General features: G+C 45.9%; 1 protein-coding gene across 3 annotated transcripts in view; it reads right to left on the bottom strand.

The window, feature by feature from the left end:
• The window catches only part of LOC144492778 (coiled-coil domain-containing protein 102A-like), a 309,064-nt gene that overhangs the window by 134,655 nt on the left and 147,314 nt on the right, over positions 1 to 27,095 (bottom strand). For all 3 annotated transcript variants that reach the window (XR_013497635.1, XM_078211197.1, XM_078211198.1), the window contains 2 exons: positions 18,244 to 18,360; positions 4,909 to 5,118 (listed from right to left, as the gene is read on the bottom strand). Coding sequence is in view for 2 of the 3 variants with exons in the window: in XM_078211197.1 (XP_078067323.1) it covers positions 4,909 to 5,118; positions 18,244 to 18,360 (327 nt within the window). In the remaining variant the exon portion in view is untranslated. The remainder of the gene's footprint in view (positions 1 to 4,908; positions 5,119 to 18,243; positions 18,361 to 27,095) is intronic.

The raw sequence follows: 27,095 nt of genomic DNA, 5'->3' as shown, positions 1-27,095 counted from the left end.
ATAGATAGGCTGGAAAATTGGGCGGAGAGGTGGCAGATGGAATTTAATCCGGATAAATGCGAAGTGATGCATTTTGGAAGAAATAATGTAGGGAGGAGTTATGCAATAAATGGCAGAGTCATCAGGAGTATAGAAACACAGAGGGACCTAGGTGTGCAAGTCCACAAATCCTTGAAGGTGGCAACACAGGTGGAGAAGGTGGTGAAGAAGGCATATGGTATGCTTGCCTTTATAGGATGGGGTATAGAGTATAAAAGCTGGAGTCTGATGATGCAGCTGTATAGAACGCTGGTTAGGCCGCATTTGGAGTACTGCGTCCAGTTCTGGTCGCCGCACTACCAGAAGGACGTGGAGGCATTGGAGAGAGTGCAGAGAAGGTTTACCAGGATGTTGCCTGGTATGGAGGGTCTTAGCTATGAGGAGAGATTGGGTAGACTGGGGTTGTTCTCCTTGGAAAGACGGAGAATGAGGGGAGATCTAATAGAGGTATACAAGATTATGAAGGGTATAGATAGGGTGAACAGTGGGAAGCTTTTTCCCAGGTCGGAGGTGACGATCACGAGGGGTCACGGGCTCAAGCTGAGAGGGGCGAAGTATAACTCAGACATCAGAGGGACGTTTTTTTACACAGAGGGTGGTGGGGGCCTGGAATGCGCTGCCAAGTAGGGTGGTGGAGGCAGGCACGCTGACATCGTTTAAGACTTACCTGGATAGTCACATGAGCAGCCTGGGAATGGAGGGATACAAACGATTGGTCTAGTTGGACCAAGGAGCGGCACAGGCTTGGAGGGCCGAAGGCCTGTTTCCTGTGCTGTACTGTTCTTTGTTCTTTTGTTCTAAGAATAGGATATGGTGCTCGACTCATCGATCAACAGTTCCGATGAGCCGCAGCGAAAAACCGCACCAACCTCCTCAGAAGACAAACACGGGACATGGTGGGCAGAGTACCCTTCGTCGTCCAGTACTTCCCCGGAGTGGAGAAGCTACGACATCTTCCCCGGAGCCTTCAACATGTCATTGATGAAAACGAACATCTCGCCAAGGCCATCCCCACACCCCCACTTCTTGCCTTCAAACAACCACACAACCTCAAACAGACCATTGTCCACAGCAAGCTACGCAGCCTTCAGGAGAACAGTGACCACGACGCCACACAACTCTGCCACAGCAACCTCTGCAAGATGTGCCGGATCATCGACACGGATGCCATTATCTCACGTGAGAACACCATCCACCAGGTACACAGTACATACTCTTGCAACTCGGCCAACGTTGTCTACCTGATACGCTGCAGGAAAGGGTGTCCCGAGGCATAGAACATTGGGGAGACCATGCAGACGCACTGACAATGGATGAATGAACACCGCTCAACAATCACCAGTCAAGAGTGTTCTCTTCCTGTTGGGTAACACTTCAGCAGTCACGAGCATTCGGCCTCTGATCTTTGGCTAAGCGTTCTCCAAGACGCCCTTCATGACACACGACAACGCAGAGTCGCTGAGCAGAGACTGATAGCCAAGTTCCGCACACATGAGGACGGCCTCAACTAGGATCTTGAGTTCATGTCACACTATCTGTAACCTCCACGACTTGCCTGGGCTTACAAAATCTCATTAACTGTCCTGGCTGGAGACAATACACATCTCTTTAACCTGTGTTTAACCCTCTCTCCACTCACATTTTCTGTACCTTTAAGACTTGATTACCTGTAAAGACTCGCATTACAACCATTATTTTGTAAACAGAGTTTGTGTCTTTATATGCCCTGTTTGTGAACAGAACTTCCACTTACCTGACGAAGGAGCAGCGCTCCGAAAGCTGGTGGCTTTTGCTACCAAATAAAACTGTTGGACTTTAACCTGGTGTTGTGAGACTTCTTACTGTGTTTACCCCAGTCCAACGCCGACATCTCCACATCATGACCTCCGCTGTAGCCAGTGAGGATACTAAGACTTCTCTCAAGGCCCCAGCAATTTCCTCCCTTGCCTCTCTCAGTATTCTGGGGTATATCCTATCAGGCCCTGGGGACTTGTCTACCTTAATGTTTCTCAAGAACCCCAATACCATGACTCAAACTATCTGCACATCCTTTCCCAGACTCATCAACCACCAAGTCCTTCTCTTTGATGAACACTGACGCAAAGTACTCATTTAATACCTCGCCCATTTCCTCTGGTTCCACGCATAGATTCCCTCTTCTGCACTCTCTCCAGTTTAATAACATCTTTCCTATGAAGGCGACCAAAACTGAACACAATACTTCAGCTGCGGCCTCACCAATGTCCTGTACAACTGCAACATAACTTCCTAACTTCTATATTCAGTGTCTTGATTGATGAAGGCCAGCATGCCAAAAGTCTTCTTCACTGCCCAATCTACCTGTGACTCCACCTTTGGAGAACCATGCACCTGAACTCGTGTTCCACGGTACTCTTGAAGATCCTACCATCCACTGTGAAAGTCCTACCTTGATTTGACTTTCCAAAATGCAACCCCTCACACTTATCTGTATTGAACTCCATTTGCCATTTCACGGCCCACTTCCCCAGCTGATCGAGATCCTGCTGCAACTTTTGATAACTTTCCTCACTGTTAACGATACCGCCTATTTCAGTGTCATAGAACCATAGAAACCCTACAGTGCAGAAAGAGGCCATTTGGCCCATCGAGTCTGCACCGACCACAATCCCACCCAGGCCCTACTCCCATATCCCTACATATTTACCTGCTAATCCCTCTAACCTACGCATCTCAGGACACTAAGGGGCAATTTTAGCATGGCCAATCAACCTAACCCGCACATCTTTGGACTGTGGGAGGAAACCGGAGCACCCGGAGGAAACCCACGCAGACACGAAGAGAATGTGCAAACTCCACACAGACAGTGACCCAAGCCGGGAATCGAACCCAGGTCCCTGGAGCTGTGAAGCAGCAGTGCTAGCCACTGTGCTACCATGCCACCCAGTCATCTGCAAACTTACTGATCATGCTATCCTTTCTGTCACCCAGGGATTTGTTTGCCCTAACTTTCTCTTTCAAGTACATATACGTTGATACATTCTGTATACCCTGAATATATCGTGCAGTAAATAGTTGAGGCCCTAGCATTGATCTTTGTGGAACTAGAAATGGCCCATTTATTGCTACTCGCATTCCTGCCTGTCAATCAATCCTCTATTCATGTTTAAAATCAATGTTGACACTCAAGTATAGTATGAGTGGTGTGTCTCTTTCAAATCACTTACAAATGACCCCAATTAAATAATGTACTCTGCCTGTGACACAAAACCGCAATGTGCTTCTTCCTCTGCGCTAATCTCCATCTAGTATCTGAGTGAGATGTACTCCCAGGCTGCAAGCTAGGAATACAAATTTACAGCATCTTTTATGCTGCCTTTGTTGAATGGAAAGAACAAAACTCTGGGCAGAATCAAACGCAGATGAAATAAGTGCTTTAGGCCCCTGAATCATACCTATCATACCCCAGTGACTGTCATTACTTCCCATCTCACAGGACCTGATAGGGAAACAAATGGGGATGGAAGGTGGTGGCTCTTATCTCGTCTTTCCCCCAAAACACAATAGGCTTTCTTGTCTAAGTGGAGACAGTCAGTCAGCAGATTGTATGCAGTGAGTGCCAATTGGACAAAGTCAAAATTCTTAAAGCAGGCTTTTGAAGAAGGCATTGATCAAAGCTGTGGGGAGGTAGGTGTTGCCTGAAAGGTTGACAGTCTTAATGAGAAAATGTGCCAGTGTCTGCACAGTGAAGCAGAGTGAGGCCCAGGTCATAGACACAAAAACACTGCACCAACAGTGGAATAGCAGTGTGTGGGCTTTTCACACCGCATAATTGAAGGACAAAATATCAAGGGGGCATTATATTGTGTGCAGAATTCTTCTTCAAACTTGGTTGCATCACTAAAGTGCCAGAAAGCCAGCCAAAACAAGCTTTTAGGTTCAACCTGTGTGAAGGTGAGCTAGAATTTACTGCTTTTGTTGACAGGATCAAGGTTCACGTGCTGCTACTTGTGTGATAAGTTACTTCCATTAGCTGTGTACTTGTACACTGTACATGGGCTGGGGGGGCCGGGGCTTCCGTGCCCGGGGGGATGGGCGGGGGGGGGGGGGGGGGGTGTGGGCCTTCTGAGCGCCGGGCCGGGGGATTGGGGCCTCGTATCCTCTTTACCCACGGTAGAGGTACCATAGGATTGGAGAGTAGCTAACATTGCTTCTCTGTTTAAGAAGGGCAGAACAGAACAAGGCCTGTGAGCCTTACATCAGCGGTGGGGAAATTATTGGAGATGATTCTTAGGGACAGGATGTACTCACGTCTGGAAGAGAATTGCGAAAGGCAGCATGGTTTTGTGAAGGAGAGGTCGTGTTTCACAAACTTGACTGAGTGCCTGGGTGTGCATCAATTATAAAAGGATTCATGTTATAATAAAGCAGTTTTGGTAGATATTGTCGGTGTCAACTGCCTGTCCTAGTCCTCGACTGGAGTAATAGCAATGAGCAGCACTAACTGAGCTGTGAATGAGGAGAAAATCAGATAGATCATGTCAGAATAAAGCACAGCATAGTCAGGAGCAGAATCACAGATTGTTTTGCTGCTCCCATCCCGTAACCACCTTTATGGACTGTAAACGTCCTTTTACAAGTTATTGTTCATCTCCCAAGCTTTGGCCCTCCTTTTGCTGTCGTCTTTGTACCACCTGCTCTCATCTGAATTTCTCATTGCATCAAAATCTCTTCCTCCAACATCACCATCCAACATCACTAGGCAACAGCTAAAGAGATATTATTCAAGCACGAGTCTGTCAGATCCTTGTATACCATTGCTGGGGGAAAAAAAATCAAGCTCTGAAATCTGTATAGTGATAGCCACAATTCAATAAATCATTTATTTACCTTATTCTTCTCAAACAGTTCAGTCTGAATAGTTTTCAGGTCAGTGTCCAGGGCACTCGATGCTTGCTTCCTCTTTTTGGCTAACACTTCCACCAGATCCTCAATCTGTGCCCTCTGCTTTTTATTCTCTCTTTCCAGGTTTAGTTTCTCAGTCTCCAGCCGCTCCCTTTTGCCCCACTCAGCTGTGTTCTCTGCCTGGAGTCGTTCCATCTGTGCACACATAGTAAAGGCATCATAATCCATTTGCTGTGTTTTCTAAATTACAAAAGTGGCTGCAATTCTAAACAGTTACATTGACTGGGAAGTGCTGTGCAATGTCTTGAGTTTGTTAAAGACACTGGGCAGAATTTTCCATTCCCAGCAGTGGTGGCTTTCGTGGTGGGTGGGAGCAGAAAATTCAGCGCAAAGTCAAAAGTCAGATTCCCACCAGCGGGAAGAATGAGTCTGAATTTTTGCCTCACCACTTCAATGGTGGGATGATGGTCGGCCAGCTTTCCTGCTGTTATGACGCAGATGTTGGTCCCCTTTTGAGAAGCCACGCCAAATCTCCCAAAGAGGAATACCTTGCTTCGTAATCTGTTAAAAGTGTTTGGGAAGGTGTGAATGGTTCTTCAGTAATGTTTAGAGGTTAACCGACAGAAATACCTGACAATCACTTCAAGTGAACAAGTAACAATTTATTTATTTATCTAACATATAAATAAACAAGTACCATAATGACAAAAATAAGATTCTACTGGAATGCTGTTCAAATAAATACCATATCCACGTGATAGCGAGTTGAGGAACAAGGAGAGAGTGCAGTTAAACATGTGGTTGCAGGGATGGTGTAGGAGGGAGGGTTTCAGCTACGTGGATAATTGGAACACATTCTGGGGAAGGTGGGACCTGTACAAACAGGACGGGTTGCACCTGAACCAGAGGGGCACCAATATCCTGGGAGGGAAATTTGCTACGGCTCTTCAGGGGGGTTAAAACTAATTTGTCAGGGGGGTGGGAAAAGGAGTTGTAGTCCGGAAGTCAGTGTTGAGGGTAGTGAGGTACTGGGGAAGGTATCAAGGTCAAGGGTTGGAACCAGTAGACAGGAGGGTGGGTGGGTTGAAGTGTGTCTACTTCAATGAAAGGAGCATCCGGAACAAGGTAGATGAACTTGGGGCGTGGATTGGTACTTGAGACTACGATGTTGTGGCCATTACGGAGACATAGGTAGAACAAGGTCAGGAACGGTTGTTGGACGTTCCGTGGTATAGATGTTTCAGTAAGTGGGTAAAAGAAGCTGGTAAAAGAGTAGCATTGTTAATCAAGGATAGTTTAACAGCAGCGGAAAGGCACTTCTAGTGGGATCGGCATACTGAGGTAATATTGGGCTGAAGTTAGAAATAGGAAAGGAGCGGTCACGTTGTTAGGAATTGTCTATAGGCCCCCAAATAGTAATAGAGATGTGGAGGAAGAAATTGCTAAGCAGATTATGGATAGGTGTGGGGGTCACAGGGTAGTTGTCATGGGGGACTTTAACTTTCCAAATATTGATTGGAACCTTTGTAGGTCAAATAGTTCGGATGGGGCAGTTTTTGTGCAGTGTGTGCAGGAGGGTTTCCTGACACAATATGTGGATAGGCCGACAAGAGGTGGGGCCTCATTGGATTTGGTACTGGGAAATGAACCGGGCCAAGTGTTAGATTTGGTTGTGGGAGAGCACTTTGGAGATAGTGACCACAATTCGGTGTCTTTTGTTATTGCAATGGAGAGGGATAGGGCCGTACGGCAGGGCAAGGTTTATAATTGGGGAAGAGGTAATTATGATGCGATTAGGCAAGAATTAGGGGGCATAAGATGAGAACAGAAACTGTCAGGGAAAGGCACTAATGAAAAGTGGAACTTTTTCAAGGAACAAATAGTGGGTGTCCTGGATAGGTATGTCCCTGTCAGGCAGGGAGGAAATGGCCGAGTGAGGGAACCATGGTTCACGAAAGAGGTGGAATGTCTTGTAAAAAGGAAGAGGGAAGCTTATGTAGGGATGAGGAAACAAGGTTCAGATGGCCCGATTGAGGGTTACAAGTTAGCAAGGAATGAGCTGAAAAAGGGGCTCAGGAGAGCTAGGATGGGGCATGAGAAGTCCCTTGGCGGGGCGGATCAAGGAAAACCCCAAGGCTTTTTACTCTTATGTGAGGAATAAAAGAATGACCAGGGTGGGGTTGGGGCCGGTCAAAGACAGTAGTGGGAACTTGTGTATGGAGTCAGTAGAGACAGGAGAGGTGATGAATGATTGCTTTTCTTCAGTGTTCACCAAGGAGAGGGGCCATGTTTTTGAGGAAGAGAAGGTGTTACAGGCTAATCGGCTGGAATCATAGAATCCCTACAGTGCAGAAGGAAGCCATTCGGCCCATCGGGTCTGCACAACCACAATCCTACCCAGGCCCAATCCCCATAACCCCATGCATTTACCCTTGCTAGTCACCCTGACACTAAGGGGCAATTTAGCCTGGCCAATCGACCTAAACTTCATATCCCTCAGACTGTGGGAGGAAACCGGAGCACCCGGAGGAAGCCCGTGCAGACACGGGGAGAACATGCAAACTTCACGCAAACAGTCACCCAAGCTGGGAATCGAACCCTGATGCCTGGCGCTGTGAGGCAGCAGTGCTAACCACTGTGCCAGCCCTTGAGAAGCTTAAGAAGCTTGACACCATCCAGGACACAGCAGCCCGTTTAAATGGCACCCCGTCTAGCACCTTCAACATTACGTCCACTCACAGCCAGTGCCCAGTGGCAGCAGCGTGCACCATCAACAAGATACACTGCAGCATCTCACCCAGGCTCCTTTGACAGCACCTTCCAAAGCCTACAATCTCTCCCATCGAGAAGAACAACAGCAGCAGATACCTGGGAACACCATCACCTGGGGGTTCTGCTCTGAGTCACTCACTGACTTGGAAATATATCACCATTCCTTCATTGTCACTGGGTCAAAATCCTGGAACTCCTTCCCTAACTGCACAGTGGATGTACCTACACCACATCAACTGCAGCGGTTCAAGGAGGCAGTCCACGACCACCTTCTCTCAGGCAATTAGAGGTGGGTAATAAATGCTAGTTTGGCCCTGTTAAGAACAAAGAACAACACAGCACAGGAACAGGCCCTTCCGCCCTCCAAGCCCACGCCGGGATGTCCCGAGGCATGGTACATTGGGGAAACCATGCAGACGCTGTGACAACGGATGAATGAACACCTCTCGACAATCGCCAGGCAAGACTGTTCTCTTCCTGTTGGGGAGCACTTCAGCGGTCACGGGCATTCGGCCTCTGATATTCGGGTAAGCGTTCTCCAAGGCGGCCTTCACGACACACGACGGCGCAGAGTCGCTGAGCAGAAACTGATAGCCAAATTCCGCACACATGAGGACGGCTTCAACCGGGATATTGTGTTCATGTCACACTATTTGTAACCCCCACAGCCTGCCTGGACCTGCAGAGTTACACTGGCTGTCTTGACTGGAGACAATACACATCTTTTTAGCCTGTCTTGATGCTCTCTCCACTCACGTTGTTTGTATCTTAAAGACTTGATTAGCTGTAAGTATTCGCATTCCAACCATTATTCATGTAAATTGAGTCTGTGTCTTTATATGCCCTGTTTGTGAACAGAATTCCCACTCACCAGAAGAAGGGGTTTGGAGCTCCAAAAGCTTGTGTGGCTTTTGCTACCAAATAAACCTGTTGGACTTTAACCTGGTGTTGTTAAACTTCTTACTGTGAACACCACTAGTCTCAGGCATCCAACCAGAAAAAGATCCTTCCACTACCACCCTCTGTCTTCTGTGACCAAGCCAGTTCTCCACCCATCTAGCCACCTCCCCCTTTATCCCATGAGATCCAACCTTTTGCACCAACCTAACATGAGGGACTTTGTCAAACGCTTTACTAAAGTCCATATAGACGACATCCACGGCCCTTCCCTCGTCAACCATTTTGGTCACTTCTTCAAAAAACTCCACCAGGTTAGTGAGGCATGACCTCCCTCTCACAAAACCATGCTGACTATCGTTAATGAGTTTATTCCTTTCTAAATGCGCATACATCCTATCTCTAAGAATCCTCTCCAACAACTTCCCTACCACGGACGTCAAGCTCACCAGCCTATAATTTCCCGGGTTATCCTTCCCACCCTTCTTAAATAACGGGACCACATTAGCTATCCTCCAATCCTCTGGGACCTCACCTGTGTCCAGTGACGAGACAAAGATTTGCGTCAGAGGCCCAGCGATTTCATCTCTCGTCTCCCTGAGCAGCCTTGGATAGATTCCATCAGGCCCTGGGGATTTGTCAGTCTTTATATTCTCTAACAAACCTAACACTTCCTCCCTTGTAATGAAGATTTTCTCTAACGGGTCAACACTCCCCAGTCAACATATCCCTCTCCTTTGTGAATACCGATGCAAAGTATTCATTTTGGATCTCCCCTACTTCTTTGGGCTCTGAGCATAATTCCCCACTTGAGAGGTCCGATTTTTTCCCTGACAACCCTTTTGTTCCTAACATATGAATAAAATGCCTTGGGATTCTCCTTAATCCTGTCTGCCAAGGACATTTCGTGATGCCTTTTTGCCCTTCTAATTCCTCGTTTGAGTTCTTTCCTACTTTCTTTGTACTCCTCCAGAGCTCCCTCCGTTTTTAGCTGCCTGGACCTAACGTACGCCACTCTTTTCTTTTTGACCAATCCCGCAATTTCCCTGGTTATCCACGGTTCTCGAATCCTACCCTTCTTTTTTACAGGCACATGCCTATCCTGCAGCCCTAACAACTGTTCCTTAAAAGACTCCCACATGCCATATGTGAATTTACCCTCAAACAGCCTCTCCCAATCAACAGCTGCCAATTTCTGCCTAATCCCACTAATGTTAGCCTTCCCCAATCCAACACCTTACTCTTGGGACACCACTCATCCTTTTCCATCACTATCCTAAAGCTAACAGAATTGTGGTCACTATTTGCCACATGTTCCCCTACCAAAACTTTGAAGACCTGACCGGGCTCATTCCCCAGTACTAGGTCCAGTATAGCCCCCTCTCTAGTCGGGCTATCTACATATTGTTCCAAAGCACCTTCCTGTACGCATTTTACAAATGCCTCCCCATTCAGACTCCCAGCCCTACGCAATTTCCAGTCTATACCAGGGAAATTGAAGTCTCCCACTACAACAACCCTATTTTTCCTGCACCTATCCATTATCTCCTGACATATCCATTCTTCCACTTCCCTTGGGCTGTTGGGGAGCCTGTAGTATACCCCCAACATAGTGACAGCTGGAGGAAGTAGATGTTCGGAGGGAGGATGTACTCGCAGTTTTGAATAAACTGAAGGTCGATAAGTCCCCTGGGCCTGATGAAATATATCCTAGGATTCTTTGGGAGGCAAGGGATGAGATTGCAGAGCCTTTGGCTTTGATCTTTGGGTCCTCACTGTCCACGGGGATGATGCCAGAGGACTGGAGAGTGGCGAACGTTGTTCCTCTGTTTAAGAAAGGGAATAGAAATGACCCTGGTAATTATAAGCTGGTTAGTCTTACTTCGGTGGTTGGTAAGTTGATGGAAAAGGTCCTGAGGGATGGGATTTACGACCATTTAGAAAGATGCGGATTAATCCGGGATAGTCAGCACGGATTCGTGAAGGGCAAGTCGTGCCTCACAAATTTGATAGAATTTTTTGAAGAGGTAACTAAGTGTGTTGATGAAGGTAGGGCAGTTGATGTCATATACATGGATTTTAGTAAGGCGTTTGATAAGGTCCCCCATGGTTGGCTTATGATGAAAGTAAGGAGGAGGTGTGGGATAGAGGGAAAGTTGGCCGATTGGATAGGTAACTGGCTATCTGATTGAAGTTTAACAACACCAGGTTAAAGTCCAACAGGTTTATTTGGTAGCAAAAGCCACACAAGCTTTCGGAGCTCTTAGCCCGAAAGCTTGAGTGGCTTTTGCTACCAAATAAACCTGTTGGACTTTAACCTGGTGTTGTTAAACTTCTTACTGTGTTTACCCCAGTCCAACGCCGGCATCTCCACATCATATCTGATTGAAGACAGAGGATGGTGGTGGATGGAAAATTTTCGGACTGGAGGCAGGTTGCTAGCGGAGTGCCACAGGGATCAGTGCTTGGTCCTCTGCTATTTGTGATTTTTATTAATGACTTGGAGGAGGGGGCTGAAGAGTGGATCAGTAAATTTGCTGATGACACCAAGATTGGTGGAGTAGTGGATGAGGCGGAGGGCTGTTGTAGACTGCAAAGAGACATAGATAGGATGCAAAGCTGGGCTGAAAAATGGCAGATGGAGTTTAACCCTGATAAATGTGAGGTGATTCATTTTGGTAGGACAAATTTAAATGTGGATTACAGGGTCAAAGGTAGGGTTCTGAAGACTGTGGAGGAACAGAGAGATCTTGGGGTCCATATCCACAGATCCCTGAAGGTTGCCACTCAAGTGGATAGAGCTGTGAAGAAGGCCTATAGTGTGTTAGCTTTTATTAACAAGGGGTTGGAGTTTAAGAGCCGTGGGGTTATGCTGCAACTGTACAGGACCTTGGTGAGACCACATTTGGAATATTGTGTGCAGTTCTGGTCACCTCACTATAAGAAGGATGTGGAAGCACTGGAAAGAGTGCAAAGGAGATTTACCAGGATGCTGCCTGGTTTGGAGGATAGGTCTTATGAGGAAAGGTTGAGGGAGCTAGGGCTGTTCTCTCTGGAGTGGAGGAGGTTGAGGGGAGACTTAATAGAGGTTTATAAAATGATGAAGGGGATAGATAGAGTGAACGTTCAAAGGCTATTTCCTCGGGTGGATGGAGCTATTACAAGGGGGCATAACTATAAGGTTCATGGTGGGAGATATAGGAAGGATGTCCGAGGTAGGTTCTTTACTCAGAGAGTGGTTGGGGTGTTGAATAGACTGCCTGCAGTGATAGTGGAGTCAGACACTTTAGGAACATTTAAACGGATATTGGATAGGCACATGGAGCACACCAGGATGATAGGGAGTGGGATAGCTTGATCTTGGTTTCAGATAAAGCTCGGCACAACATCGTGGGCCAAAGGGCCTGTTCTGTGCTGTACTGTTCTATCCGTTCATTAACAAAAAAAAACAGAATTTAGTCACTCTCATAAAATATAGAACCAGGTTTTATGGCTTTTGGAAAACTTTTGGAATTTTTCTGTTGATTCTGCTGTCTGTAAACTCTTTCTGATTTCGTACCCTTCGTTAGATAGATGGTGAGTTCTCTTCAGAGAAATTTGAAGCTTTCCCTCTCTAGGCTCTGAGAGGTGGCAGTCCTTCAGTTGAACTGCCGGCAGGCAGTTGATCTCCCGTTTTTAACTGTGATGACCTATCAATTTTACTACAACAAGATTGGCCTGATATTGTCAACAACAAATTCAAATTTGATGGGTTCCTGGTAGCCGAGTGCCTTCTTTAAACTGAATGGCTAAATTCAAAAGCCTGCAAAGCCCGTTACCAATGCAACCCTGATGTTTGGTTTTTGCTACAAATGTTGCAATTTGTGTACCCCTGTATGCATCTGCATTTTAAACCTCCAAGCACCGACACAAAACCAGCTTTTAAAGGGACTACACTTCACAAACTCAACTTTGCGACAATGCACATTGATATCAGGGATGCCGATGTGCATGTTATGAATACTGAAAATCCAAGAAGGAGCAGCTTAGCAACATGGGTCAAGTGTTAAAGAGATTTTTTTACTGGAAGGATTGTGTCTGAAATGTAGCAAAAGTATTTTCCGGGCAGTGTGAAAAATATCTGGATCGCAAAGCTTCAGTGCAGAGTTTATTGCCTCCGGAGGAAAACATTTGAGTTATTAAGGAAGCTCAAAATCCCAGAAATGTGTCAGATTCAGGTCATTTCTAAGCATGGTAAATTATTATAGGAAATTTCTGCCAAAATTTTCAACAGTATTGGCACCAGTGTATTTGCTGCTTCACAAAGAGATTAAATGGAAGTTGGGTACAGCACAAAAGAAAGTTTTCAAGAATATTAAAGTACTGCTTCAATCACCTAATCTGCTGGTTCATTTTGATCAAGACAGGGAACTCATTCTGTCATGTGATATTTCACGTTACGGTGTTAGGGCAGCACTCTCTCATTTGATAAAGGACAGGTCAGGAAAACCCATTGGTTTTGCATCACATGCACTGACAGCAGCTGAGAAAAGATAATCACAGCTAGACAAGGAAGGTCCAGCTATTGTCTTTGCTGTAAAATGATTTCATCAGTACCTTTATGGCTGTTCATTCATTATTTGTACCGACCACAAGTCATTAAGCCTTTTCAGTGAATCCAAGTGCATTTTTCCCAAGGCCTCGGCGAAAATACAGCGCTGGGCTCTCACATTGTCAGCCTACCTGTATAACATTGTGTATAGGGAAGGGCAATGCAAACACAGATGTGCTGAGTCATTTTCCTTTACTAGGATGTCAACCAAGACATTATTTCCTCCAGAAATTATTTTCTTACTTGAGAAACTGGAACGTTCTCCAGTATGTGCTCAGCAGATTAAGAGGTGACAGACAGGGATCCTATCCTATCTGAAATGAAGAGATTCCTTATGCAAGGATGGCCTACAGTTATCGAGGATGATGGTCTGAAACCATACGTGAAATGCAAAAGGAGCTGAGTATGCATTATGTTTGAATCCCTTGGGGGTCCAGAATGGACGTCTCACACCCTGGTCATTTACAAGTCTTGGATGAAGTACATGAGGCTCACCCAGATGCCTCTCAAAAGGTTAGCCAGGTCCTATGTTTGGTAGCCTAATAAGGGTCAGGATTTGGAGAATAAGGTGAAATCCTGTTGTGTGTCAGATCAATTAGAAAATGGCACAACCAGCACCACTATGTCCGTGGGAATGGTCTGATAGTCCATGGTCCAGGCTTCATGTGAACTTTGCAGGTCATTTCATGAGTCATATGTTTCTAGTCATCGTGAATGCACATTCTAGGTGGTTAGAATTACAAGTCATGTGCAGCATTAGAGCTCCGGTTATGATAGAGAAGCTACTCTATAGAGAAGTTTTTGCAACTCATGCTTTATCAGATTCTCTTCTTTCTGGTAATGGTACAACAATTACGAGTGATTTTCTCCAAGAGTTCATGCAAAGGAATGAGTCTTTTCATCCAGCTTCAAATGGTTTAGCAGTGCGAGCTGTTAAAGAATGAAGAAAAATGCAGCACAGGACCAGGCTCGTCGGCCCTCCAAGCCCGGGACATCGTGATGCACTAACTAAACTTAAAAATAACCTTCTGCCCTTAATTGGTATCCCTCTATTCCCTCCCTATTCATGTACCATCCAGATTCCTCTTATTGGCCCTCTGGTCTCTGGCAGCGCATTGGCCGTCACTGGCCCTCTGGCAGTGCATCAGCTGTCACACCTCATTTTTAGGTATGTGATTGGAGTTTGCACTTTCTCCCCGTGTCTGCATGGGTTTCCTCCCACAGTCTTAAGATATGTAGATTAGGTGAATTAGCCATGCTAAAAGTGCAGAGTTACGGGGAATGGGTAGAGGGGAGGGCCTGGGTGGCATGCTCTTTCAAAGAGTTGGTGCAGATTCCACGGGCCAAACAGTCTCTTTTTGCACTGTCGGGATTCTATCATTATTACTCCAGGATGTTTTTAAAGTCAGAAGATATCTGATACAACAGTCTCCTCCTTCAAAAAACGAACATTGGTTAGGACCTGTCGATAAGAATTATCTTAGGTGTGTGTACGTGCATATGCGTGTGTCTACAAGGCTTACTATTATTACTTTGACTGAGATAAAGTCCCAGAGCAGCAGGGTAGGCCTTTTAAACAGCACTTGGCAGCCCCTGTCTGCCTCTGCACTATTTCCTGGGGTGATATGCCTTAATGCATCCCCCTCTCCCAGGAACTAAAATCCACCTGCTCAGCCAAGTTTCTGCTGAGCTAGGTTTGCACATTTAGGTGAATGGGGGTGGATGGTGACAACTTGGTAATTTCACTGGACTAGTAATCCAGAGGCTCAAGCTAATGCTCTGAAAACACGGGTTCAAATCCTTCCATGGCAGCTGGTGCAATTTAAATGTAATTAATTTTTAAAAATCTGGTATTGAAAGCTAGTCTCTGTAATGGTGTATCATCAACTGTCATAAAAACCAATCTGGTTCACTCATCCTTTAGGGAGGAAAATTTGCCATCTTTACCTGGTCTGTCCTATGCATGACACCAGAGCCACAGCAATGTGGTTGAATTTTGAATGCCCTCAAGAGTGATTCAGGGTGGACAATGACACCCACGCTTCATGAGCAAATAATTTTAAAATCCAGATTCTGCGCACTCGACTCGGAAGCAAATATTTGGATCCAATTTCAGGTCTGTAATCATTTGATGCTTCCCAGTTGATGCAAGTGCCATCTATCCATTAGATGCTGTTCCAGCAAAAAAACAGCTAACACTGGATTGAATCTTGTGGGTCGCCAAACATCCCATAGAAACAAATCTCATCCACATTCAACTTATAATAATTATTCATTTCTTTCAAATTGTACAAGAAAACCCTTTAAGAAGTGCATTTGAATTGATGGCTTGGTACCTTATTTTGAAGACATATGATTTTATTGCCCTGAAGTCTTGATTGCGGGCGAGCAGTATTCAAAAGCAGATATTGCCAATAGAAACAATTTGGTTGAAGTTTTATTGAAGTGTGAAACAAACTTTTTTGTCATTTATTCGCTAAGCACGTTTCACAGATAAGGTTCGAAAAGGTTCTGATTTATTCCACTGAACTCCTGATAATATAGTAGTTCCTATTTAGCACGAAGATTGACTCTTTCAGATTAACCCCTCAAAATTTGTGAACAAAACATACAGCAACAAGCAAAAACAAGGAGAATATTCAACATCTTCTGAATCTTCTGTCATACTTTACTTTCTGCCCTCAATACGATAAGATGTCAATTTTTAAAAATGAACTCTTGCTGGTGTGGGTTCAAAGCTGAAAGAATTAAACTTGGCTTGTACTGACTTGAGTTAAAAAGATTAAGACCCAAGAAGGGCGGCACTGTGGCTAGCACTGCTGCCTCACAGCTCCAGGGACCTGGGTTCAATTCCTGGCTTGGGTCACTGTCTGTGCGGAGTTTGCGCGTTCTCCTTGTGTCTGAATGGGTTTCCCCCGGGTGCTCCGGTTTCTTCCCGCACTCCAAAGATGTGTGGGTTAGGTTGATTGGCCATGCTAAATCGCCCCTTAGTATCCCGGGATGAGTAGGTTAGAGGGATTAGTGGGGTGATGGGGATAGGGTTTGGATGGGATTGATGTCGGTGCAGACTCGATGGGCCGAATGGCCTCCTTCTGCACTGTAGGTTTCTATGACTTCCATGAAGATCAAATTCAGATGACGAAAGTTTCTCTTCAGCAAGCCATGTTTGTGTGGGTTTCCTCCAGGTGCTCCGCTTTCCTCCCACAGTCCAAAGATGTGCAGGTTAGGTGGATTGGCCATGCTAAATTGGCCCTTAGTGTCAGGGGGGCTAGCTAGGTAAATGCATGGGGTTATGGGTGTAGGGCCTGGGTTGTATTGTGGTCGGTGCAGACTCGATGGGCCGAATGGCCTCCTTCGGCACTGTAGGATTCTATGATTCTGAGCCACTGAAATTCTATCTCCTCCTATTGAGGAGTCCTGCATAGAATCCCTACAGTGCAGAAGGAGGCGACTCAGCCCATTGAATCTCACTGACAACAATCCTACCCAGACCTATCCCCGTAACCCCATGTATTTACCTTGCTAATCCCCTGCCATGAAAGGACAATTTTAGCATGGCCAATCCACCTAACTTGCACATCTTTAGAGCATGGGAGGAAACCGGAACACAGGAGGCAACCCACGCAGACATGGGGGGACTGTGCAAACTCCACAGTCATCTGAAGCTGGAGTTGAACCCAGGTAGCTGGTGCTGTGAGGCTGCAGTGTTAGCCACTGTGTCACCATGCTGTTCATAACACAAGGGGACATCACTTTAAATTGACAGCAAGCATTTCAGGGGTGAATTCAGTAAGCAGCTCCTCACATAAAGGGTAGCAGAAATCTGAAACTCCCCTATAAATCTGAGGGTAGTGGATGTTGGGTTTCGGGTGAGGACGAGGGGTCCAGTAGGATGGACAATGGAAATTTCCAAGGAAGAAGCCAATCGATTTTTTTAAGGCAATAGTATTGTTGCGAGGTTGGATAGATTGGTATTTGTAAAATTGTAAAATGCTAGAGAGCAAGTATTGCATTGTGCTTTAGAGAAAAAAAATGCAAGTACATAATCATCAAAACTGAAACGTTTGTATCGAAAGACTAAGCAGCAGTATTACCAAGGCAACAGACTTACAGGCTTTTGAATTTAACAATCAATTTGAATCGGAACAGGCTTTTGAAGCCAAAAGAGAAAATGCTGGAAAATCTCAGCAGGTCTGGCAGCCTCTGTAAAGAGAGAAAAGAGCCAATGATTCGAGTTCAGATGACCATTTTCTCTTTTGGTTTCAGATTCCAGCATCCATAGTAATTTGCTTTCATCCAGGCTTTTGAATTTAGCCAATCAATTTGAATCAGGCACTTAGATAGCAGCAACCTATTAAATTTAAATCTAACGGTTTTGGCAATCTAGGACCAATCCTATCGTGGGGGATATTGATATGTCATCACAGGTATGAAAAAGAGGGCAGTGTGACAAAAAGGAGAGAGCAACTACCATCTGCCACAGCTCATAGCCTCATCCAGATAGCAAAGAGGAATCAACAGAGAAGGCCCAGAATATTCCGGAGGAGACAAAACCTGGTTGTAATTTAGAGAGTGACTAGAATTCTATTTTTTTGTTAATAAGTGGGAATTGTATTTATCTGAACAGCATTCCATTAGAATCTTCTTTCATTCAGTTTGTTAATAGTTTAGTTAACTTGTTCACTGTTAGACAAATAAATTGTTATTTGTTGATTTTAGAGAGTGTGTCAGGGAGTTATTTTGATTTAACCACTAAAAGTTGCTGAAGAGCAGTACCACTTCACACTCACTTTTTACAGATTTATAGGGCAAGGTGCTCCCCTTTGAGTGGTTACGTGTTAGTTCTCAGAGGGGGGATCAACCTCTGCTTTATAACAATATCGTATCAACAGATATGGAGTGAAAGTGGATAAATGGAATTGCTTTGCAAACAGTACCTCACTGAATATTGGAAGAAGTGTGCAGGCTGAATTGTTCATTCCTGAAACCCATACACAGAAATTTGACAGCAGGTCACGCACAAAGGACACTAGACAGGCAGACATGTGGCTATTGAGTACCTCAGCTCGCAGCTCTGCAAGTTTCTTATCCATACTGCAGCGGGCGCCCAGTTCATCTTCCAGGTCTTCAGAAATTCGACCCAGCTCATCTTGATGAACTTCCTTTAAAATGTTCAGCTGTAATCAGAGACTACACGTAAACAATGTGGAAACAAATTGAGCTTTGGAAAAGCAAATCATCTATCAGAGGCTAAAAGACTGTTTTGTGTGAATATGTGAAGAAAGTAATAAAGAATTTATCATTTCTTTATTATTATGGGACACTGAGGCAAAGTGGTTAGCACTGCCGCCTCACAGCTCCAGGGACCTGGGTTCCGTTCCCGGCTTGGGTCACTGTCTGTGTGGAGTTTGCACATTCTTCCTTTGTCTGTGTGAGTTTCCTCCGGGTGCTCTGGTTTTCTCAGCGTGATAATTTGTGAATTCATACAAGTCTTTGTCATGACTCTGAATTCTGACAAAACCTCAAATAATGAATGATCTCAAACTGTCAGGTAAGGTAAGTACAGGGTGAGGTAAAGGTTAACAGTGACAGGCTTTGTACTGAGCAAATATTGTTCCATTGATAAAATGTAAAGTTTCCAGTGAAGCCAGATTCTCATTTACATCAACACAAATACTGCATGGAAGCAACTTCAAGATAACTAACTGAATCAATGGATTCTGATGACATCATAAAGCATGAAAAGCAAAAAAGCAAACAAAGCGAAGCATCCTAAAACAGAGGAAAATCAAACAGATGTCATTGTCCACATTGGCATGAATGATATAGGTAGAGAGTGGCGAGGTCTTACAAAGGCAATTTAGAGAGTTCGGTCGCAGATTAAAAAGCAGTACCTCGAGAGTAATAATCTCAGGATTACTCCCTGTGCCACTTGCTGGTGAGGCCAGGAACAGGAAGACAGTGCAGCTGAACACGTGGCTAAAGAACAGGGCTAGGAGGGAGGGCTCCAGATTTGTGTATCATTGGGATTGCCATATGCCTTCTTCACTACTTTCTCCACCTGTGACGTCACCTTCCAGGGAAGGTAGGACATATACAAGAAGGAAGGGTAACATCTGAACAGGAAGGGCATCAATATCCTGGCTGGGAGAGAGGCTAGTTTGGTTCGGGTGGGTTTAAAATAGTGTGGCGGGGGGTGGGAATCAGAACAGTAGGTCAGCAAGTGTAGAGACTGGAGATGAGCATGGGACCAATGCCAGGCTAGCTAAGAGGAAGAGCAGGCTGGGGGAGGTCAAACTCAGTGTGCCTAGAGGTCTGGAGTGCAATGCAAGTAGTATAACAGGTAAGACAGATGAACTTAAAACCTTGATTAATGCGCAGAACTTGGATGTGATTGCAGTAACGGAGACTTGGTTAAAAGAGGGATAGGACTGGCAGTTCCGAGGTATAGGTGTTTTAAGTGAGAGAGGGGGGCAAGGCTAAAGAGGTGGGGGAGTTGCAATACTGGTTAGGGAACATATTACAGCTGTACAGAGGGAGGACATCTTGGAATAATCATGTGACGAGGCACTGTGGGTAGAGCTCAGAAATAGGAAGGGGGCAGTCACTATGAGGAGGTGTACTACAGACCACAGGAAATTGAAGAATGGAAATGTCATCAGATTCTGGACAGATATAGAAATAATAGGGTTGTTGTAGTGGAAGACTTTAATTTCCCTCAAATTGACTGGAAATCCCTTAGGGCTCGGGGTCGGGATGGTGAGGAATTTGTTAAGTGTGTCCATGAAGATTTTTTGGAACAATATGTAGATAGTCCAACTAGAGAGGGGGCTATACTGAACCTGGTACTGGGGAATGAGCCCGGCCAGGTCATCAAAGTTGCAATGGGGGAAACATGTGGCGAACAGTGACCACAATTCCGTAAGTTTTCAGATACTCATGGAAAAGGACAAGTGTTGTCCCAGGGTTAAAGTGCTAAATTGGGGGAAGGCTAACTACAACCGGATTAGGCAGGATTTGAAGGCTGTTGTTTGGGAGAGGTTGTTTGAGGGTAAATCCACATCTGGCATGTGGGCATCTTTTAAGGAGCAGTTGATCGGAGTGCAGGACAGGCTTGTGCCTGAGAAAAGGAAGGACAGGAAATGCAGGATTCAGGAACTGTGGATGACCAGGGAAATTACGAGTCAAATCAAAAAGAAAAAGGATGCAAACATAAGTTTGTATGACGTAGATAGAAAGAACAGGGGGTCATACGAGAGCAATTCAGGGAGATGGGTGCTCGGCTAAAAAATAAGGCCTCTCGGGTAGCAATCTCTGGACTGCTCCCAGTGCTAGTTAGGCCAGGAACAGGGAGATTCTACAATTGAACACGTGGCTAAAGGACTGGTGCAAGAGGGAGGGTTTCAAATTCATAGATCATTGGGAAGTCTTCAAGAGAGGATGGCACCTGTACGGAAAGAATGGGTTACACCTTAACTGGAAGAGCACAAATATCCTGACTGGGAGTTTTGCTCGAGTGTTTCGACAGGGTTTAAACTAGTGTGGCAGGGGGGTGGGGATCAAAACAGTAGGTCAGTAAGTACTCAGGCTGGGGTCGAGCTGGGGGCCAGGGCAAGGCTAGCTAAGAAGAAGAGCATTTTGGAGCAGGATGACCTGAGTGGGCCTGGAGGTCTGGAGTTATTTAAGAAGGGTAGGAAGGATAACCCGGGAAATTATAGGCCGGTGAGCTTGACGTCCGTGGTAGGGAAGTTGTTGGAGAGGATTCTTAGAGATAGGATGTATGCGCATTTAGAAAGGAATAAACTCATTAACGATAGTCAGCATGGTTTTGTGAGAGGGAGGTCATGCCTCACTAACCTGGTGGAGTTTTTTGAAGAAGTGACTAGAATGGTTGATGAGGGAAGGGCCATGGATGTCGTCTATATGGACTTTAGTAAAGCGTTTGACAAAGTCCCTCATGGTAGGTTGGTGCAAAAGGTTGGATCTCATGGGATAAAGGGGGAGGTGGCTAGATGGGTGGAGAACTGGCTTGGTCACAGAAGACAGAGGGTGGTAGTGGAAGGGTCTTTTTCCGGCTGGATGCCTGTGACTAGTGGTGTTCCGCAGGGCTCTGTATTGGGACCTCTGCTGTTTGTGATTTACATAAACGATCTGGAAGGTGAAACTGGGGTGATCAGTCAGTTTGCGGAAGACACGAAAATGGCTGGACTTGCAGATAGTGAGGAACATTGTCAGAGGCTACAGAAGGATATAGATAGGCTGGAAATTTGGGCAAAAAAATGGCAGATGGAGTTCAATCCAGATAAATGCGAAGTGATGCATTTTAGTAGAACTAACGTAGGGGGGAGCTATACGATAAATGGCAGAACCATGAAGGGTGTAGATATGCAGAGGGACCTGGGTGTGCAAGTCCACAGATCCTTGAAGGTGACGTCACAGGTGGAGAAAGTAGTGAAGAAGGCATATGGCATGCTTGCCTTTATATAGAGTATAAAAGTTGGGGTCTGATGTTGCAGTTGTATAGAACGTTGGTTCGGCCGTATTTGGAATACTGCGCCCAGTTCTGGTCGCCACACTACCCGAAGGACGTGGATGCTTTAGAGAGAGTGCAGAGGAGGTTTACCAGGATGTTGCCTGGTATGGAAGGGCTTAGTTATGAGGAGAGATTGGGTAAACTGGGATTGTTCTCACTGGAAAGACGGAGGATGAGGGGTGACCTAATAGACGTGTATAAAATTATGAAAGGCATAGATAGGGTGAACGGTGGGAAGCTTTTTCCCAGATCGGTGGTGACGTTCACGAGGGGTCATAGGTTCAAGGTGAGGAGGGGGAGGTTTAACACGGATATCAGAAGGACGTATTTTACACAGAGGGCGGTGGGGGCCTGGAATGCGCTGCCGGGCAAGGTGGTAGAGGCAGACACACTGGGAACGTTTAAGACTTATCTAGATAGCCACATGAACGGAGTGGGAATGGAGGGATACAAAAGAATGGTCTAGTTTGGACCAGGGAGCGGCATGGGCTTGGAGGGCCGAAGGGCCTGTTCCTGTGCTGTATTGTTCTTTGTTCTTTGCATCTGCTTCAATGCGAGGAGCGTAACGGGTAAGACAGACGAACTTAGGGCCTTAATGCTTACGCTGAATTTGGATGTGGTTGCGGTGACATGGTTAAAAGGAGGACAGGACTGGCAGCTGAATATTCCGGGGTATAAGTGTTTTAGGCGAGACAGAGGAGGGGCTAAAAAAGGTGGGGGAGTAGCGCTATTAGTTAGGGAGCATATTACAGCAGTGCAGAGGGTGGACAATTTAGAGGGGTCATGTAATGAGTCGCTGTGGGTGGAGCTCAGAAACAGGAAAGGTGCAATCACTATGCCGGGGGTGTACTACAGACCACCCAACAGCCCACGGGAAGTGGAGGAACGGATATGTCAGGAGATTCTGGATATGTGCAGAAAAAATAGGTTTGTTGTAGTGGGAGACTTCAATTTCCCTGGCACAGACTGGAAAGTGCTTAGGGCTGGGGGTCTGGACGGGGAGGAATTTGAAAAATGCGTACTGGAAGGTTCTTTGGAACAGTATGTAGATAGCCCAACGAGAGAGGGGGCTATACTGGATCTAGTTCTGGGAAATGAGCCCGGTCAGGTCGTCAAAGTTTCGGTAGGGGAACATGTGGCAAATAGTGACCACAACTCTGTTAACTTTAGGATAGTAACGGACAAGGACGAGTGTTGTCCTAAGGGCAGGGTGCTAAATTGGGGGAAGGTGAACTATAGCCGGATTAGGCAGGAATTGGTGGCCGTTGATTGGGAGAGGCTGTTTGGGGGTAAGTCCACGTCTGGCATGTGGGAGTCTTTTAAGGAACAGTTGATAAGGCTGCAGGACAGGCATGTGCCTGTAAAAAGGAAGGATAGGAAAGGTAGGATTCGAGAGCCATGGATAACCAGGGAAATTGAGGATCTGATCAAAAAGAAAAGAGAGGCGTATGTTCGGTCCAGGCAACTGAAAACAGATGGAGCTCTGGAGGAATAGAGAGAGAGTAGGAAAGAATTCAAACGGGGAATCAGAAGGGCAAAAAGAGGTCACAAAATGTTCTTGGGAGACAGGATTAAGGAGAATCCTGAGGCATTTTATTCATATGTTAGGAACAAAAGAGTTGTCAGGGAAAAAGTCAGACCTCTCAGTGACAAAGGAGGGGAATTATGCTTAGAACCCAAGGGAATAGGGGTGATCCTAAATGAGTACTTTGCATCGGTTTTCACAAAGGAGAGGGACTTGTTGACTGGGAGTGTCTCAGAGGGAGGTGTTGACCCGTTAGAGAGAATCTCTGTTACAAGGGAGGAAGTGTTAGGTTTTTTCGGTAACATTAAAACAGACAAATCCCCAGGGCCTGATGGCATCTATCCTAGACTGCTCAGGGAGACAAGAGATGTAATTGCTGGGCCTCTGACGGAAATCTTGGTCTCTTCATTGGACACAGGTGAGGTCCCTGAGGATTGGAGGATAGCGAATGTGGTACCGTTATTTAAGAAGGGTAGCAGGGATAACCAGGTAATTATAGGCCGGTGAGCCTGACGTCCGTGGTAGGGAAGTTGTTGGAGATGATTCTTAGAGACAGGATGTATGTGCATTTAGAACGGAACAATCTCATTAGTGACAGACAGCATGGTTTTGTAAGAGGGAGGTCGTGCCTTACAAATTTGGTGGAGTTTTTTGAGGAAGTGACAAAAACGGTTGATGAAGGAAGGGCCGTGGATGTCGTCTATATGGATTTCAGTAAGGCATTTGACAAAGTTCCTCATGGCAGGTTGGTTAAGAAGGTTAAGGCTCATGGGATACAAGGAGAGGTGGCTAGATGGGTAGAAAACTGGCTTGGCCACAGAAGACAGAGGGTAACAGTCGAAGGGTCTTTTTCCGGCTGGAGGTCTGTGACCAGTGGTGTTCCGCAGGGCTCTGTTCCAAGAGGATCTTGAAGCAACAATTCGTTATTACTTTGAGTCTTCAGACATTGCAAGATCACGGACATCTACAGTGAGATCCACTGTGGGACACTGCAGAACAAACACCATCAAGGTTCCCGCAAGTATATTAGAACTTTGGAAAGAGACTAAAGGAGCGATCCTTGGAGAAACAGCCAGCCCAGCCCACACAAACAGCCCCATTCCGTTTCTATTTGTGACATATATAAAAGATTTGGAAGAAGGTGTAACTGGTGTTATCAGCAAGTTTGCGGATGACACGAAGATGGCTGGACTTGCGGATAGCAATGAACATTGTCGGACAATACAGCAGGATATAGATAGGCTGGAAAATTGGGCGGAGAGATGGCAGATGGAATTTAATTCTGATAAATGCGAAGTGATGCATTTTGGAAGAACTAATGTAGGGGGGAGTTAGAACATAGAACATTACAGCGCAGTACAGGCCCTTCGGCCCTCGATGTTGCGCCGACCAGTGGAACCAATCTAAAGCCCCTCTAATCTACACTATTCCAATATCATCCATATGTTTATCCAATAACCATTTGAATGCTCTTAATGTCGATGAGTCCACTACTGCTGCAGGCAAGGCATTCCACGCCCTTACTACTCTCTGAGTAAAGAACCTACCTCTAACATCTGTCCTATATCTCTCACCCCTCAATTTAAAGCTATGTCCCCTCATGCTAGCCATCACCATCCGAGGAAAAAGGCTCTCACTATCCACCCTATCTAATCCTCTGACCATCTTGTATGCCTCTATTAAGTCACCTCTTAACCTTCTTCTCTCTCACGAAAACAAACTCAAGCCCCTCAGCCTTTCCTCATACGATTTTCCCATCATACCAGGCAACATCCTGGTAAATCTCCTCTGCACCCTTTCCAACACTTCCACATCTTTCCCATAATACGGCGACCAGAACTGTACGCAATACTCCAAATGCGGGCGCACCAGAGTTTTGTACAGTTGCAGCATGATCTCCTGGCTCCGAAACTCAATCCCTCTCCCAATAAAAGCTAACACACCGTACGCCTTCTTAACAACCCTATCAACCTGGGTGCCAACTTTCAGAGATCTATGCACATGGACACCCAGATCCCTCTGTTCATCCACACTACCAAGTATCTTACCATTAGCCCAGTACTCTGTATTCCTGTTACTCCTTCCAAAGTGAATCACCTCACACTTTTCCGCATTAAACTCCATTTGCCACCTCTCAGCCCAGCTCTGCAGCTTATCTATGTCCCTCTGTAACCTGCCACTTCCCTCCGCACTGTCTACAACTCCACCGACTTTAGTGTCATCCGCAAATTTACTAATCCATCCTTCCACGCCCTCATCCAGGTCATTAATAAAAATGACAAACAGCAGTGGCCCCAAAACAGATCCTTGCGGTACACCACTAGGAACTGAACTCCAGGATGAATATTTCCCATCAACCACCACCCTTTGATTTCTTACAGGGTGACAATGGTTATTGGTTACAGGGATGGTGCAGGAGGGGGGGATTCAGATACCTGGACAATTGGGGCTCTTTCTGGGGTAGGTGGGACCTCTACAAACAGGATGGTCTGCACTTAAACCAGAGGGGTACCAATATCTTGGGGGGGAAATTTGCTAATGCTCTTCGGGAGGGTTTAAACTAATTCAGCAGGGGGGTGGGTACCTGAATTGTAGCTCCGGTGTACAGGAGGTTGAGAGTAGTGAGGTCATGGATGAGGTTTCAGAGTTGCAGGAGTGTACTGGCAGGCAGGAAGGCGGTTTGAAGTGTGTATACTTCAACGCCAGGAGCATCCGGAATAAGGTGAGTGAGCTTGCAGCATGGGTCGGTACCTGGGATTTCGATGTTGTGGCCATCTCGGAGACATGGATAGAGCAGGGACAGGAATGGTTGTTGCAGATTCCGGGGTTTAGATGTTTCAGTAAGTGCAGGGAAGGTGGTAAAAGAGGGGGAGGTGTGGCATTGTTAGTCAAGGACAGTATTACGGTGGCAGAAAGGACATTTGATGAGGACTCGTCTACTGAGGTAGTTTGGGTTGAGGTTAGAAACAGGAAAGGAGAGGTCACCCTGTTGGGAGTTTTTTATAGACCTCCGAAAAGTTCCAGAGATGTAGAGGAAAAGATTGCAAAGATGATTCTGGATAGGAGCGAAAGTAACAGGGTAGTTGTACTGGGGGACTTTAACTTTACAAATATTGACTGGAAAAGCTATAGTTCGAGTACTTTAGAGGGGTCGCCTCACAGGGTTATACAATAAATGGCAGAGCCATCAAGAGTATAGAAACACAGAGGGACCTAGGTGTGCAAGTCCACAAATCCTTGAAGGTGGCAGCACAGTTGGAGAAGGTGGTGATGAAGGCATATGGTATGCTTGCCTTTATAGGACGGGGTAGAGAATAAAAGCTGGAGTCTGATGTTGCAGCTGTATAGAACGCTGGTTAGGCCACATTTGGAGTACTGCATCCAGTTCTGGTCGCTGCACTACCAGAAGGACGTGGAGGCGTTAGAGAGAGTGCAGAGAAGGTTTACCAGGATGTTGCCTGGTATGGAGGGTCTTAGCTATGAGGAGAGATTGGGTGAACTGGGCTTGTTCTCCCTGGAAAGACGGAGAATGAGGGGAGACCTAATAGAGGTGTACAAAATTATGAAGGGTAGAGATAGGGTGAACAGGTCGGAGGTGACGATCACGAGGGGTCACGGGCTCAAGGTGAGAGGGGCGAGGTATAACTCAGATATCAGAGGGACGTTTTTTACACAGAGTGGTGGGGGCCTGGAATGCGCTGCCAAGTAGGGTGGTGGAGGCAGACACGCTCGCATCGTTTAAGACGTACCTGGATAGTCACATGAGCAGTCTGGGAATGGAGGGATACAAGTGAATGGTCTAGTTGGACCAATGGCCAAAGGGCCTGTTTTCTGTGCTGTACTGTTCTTTGTTC

This window comes from Mustelus asterias, chromosome 4 (assembly GCF_964213995.1).
Source record: "Mustelus asterias chromosome 4, sMusAst1.hap1.1, whole genome shotgun sequence".
Lineage (NCBI taxonomy): Eukaryota > Metazoa > Chordata > Chondrichthyes > Carcharhiniformes > Triakidae > Mustelus > Mustelus asterias.
The sequence above is the reverse complement of the archived record's forward strand: the minus strand, read 5'-3'. Positions and strand labels throughout refer to the sequence as shown.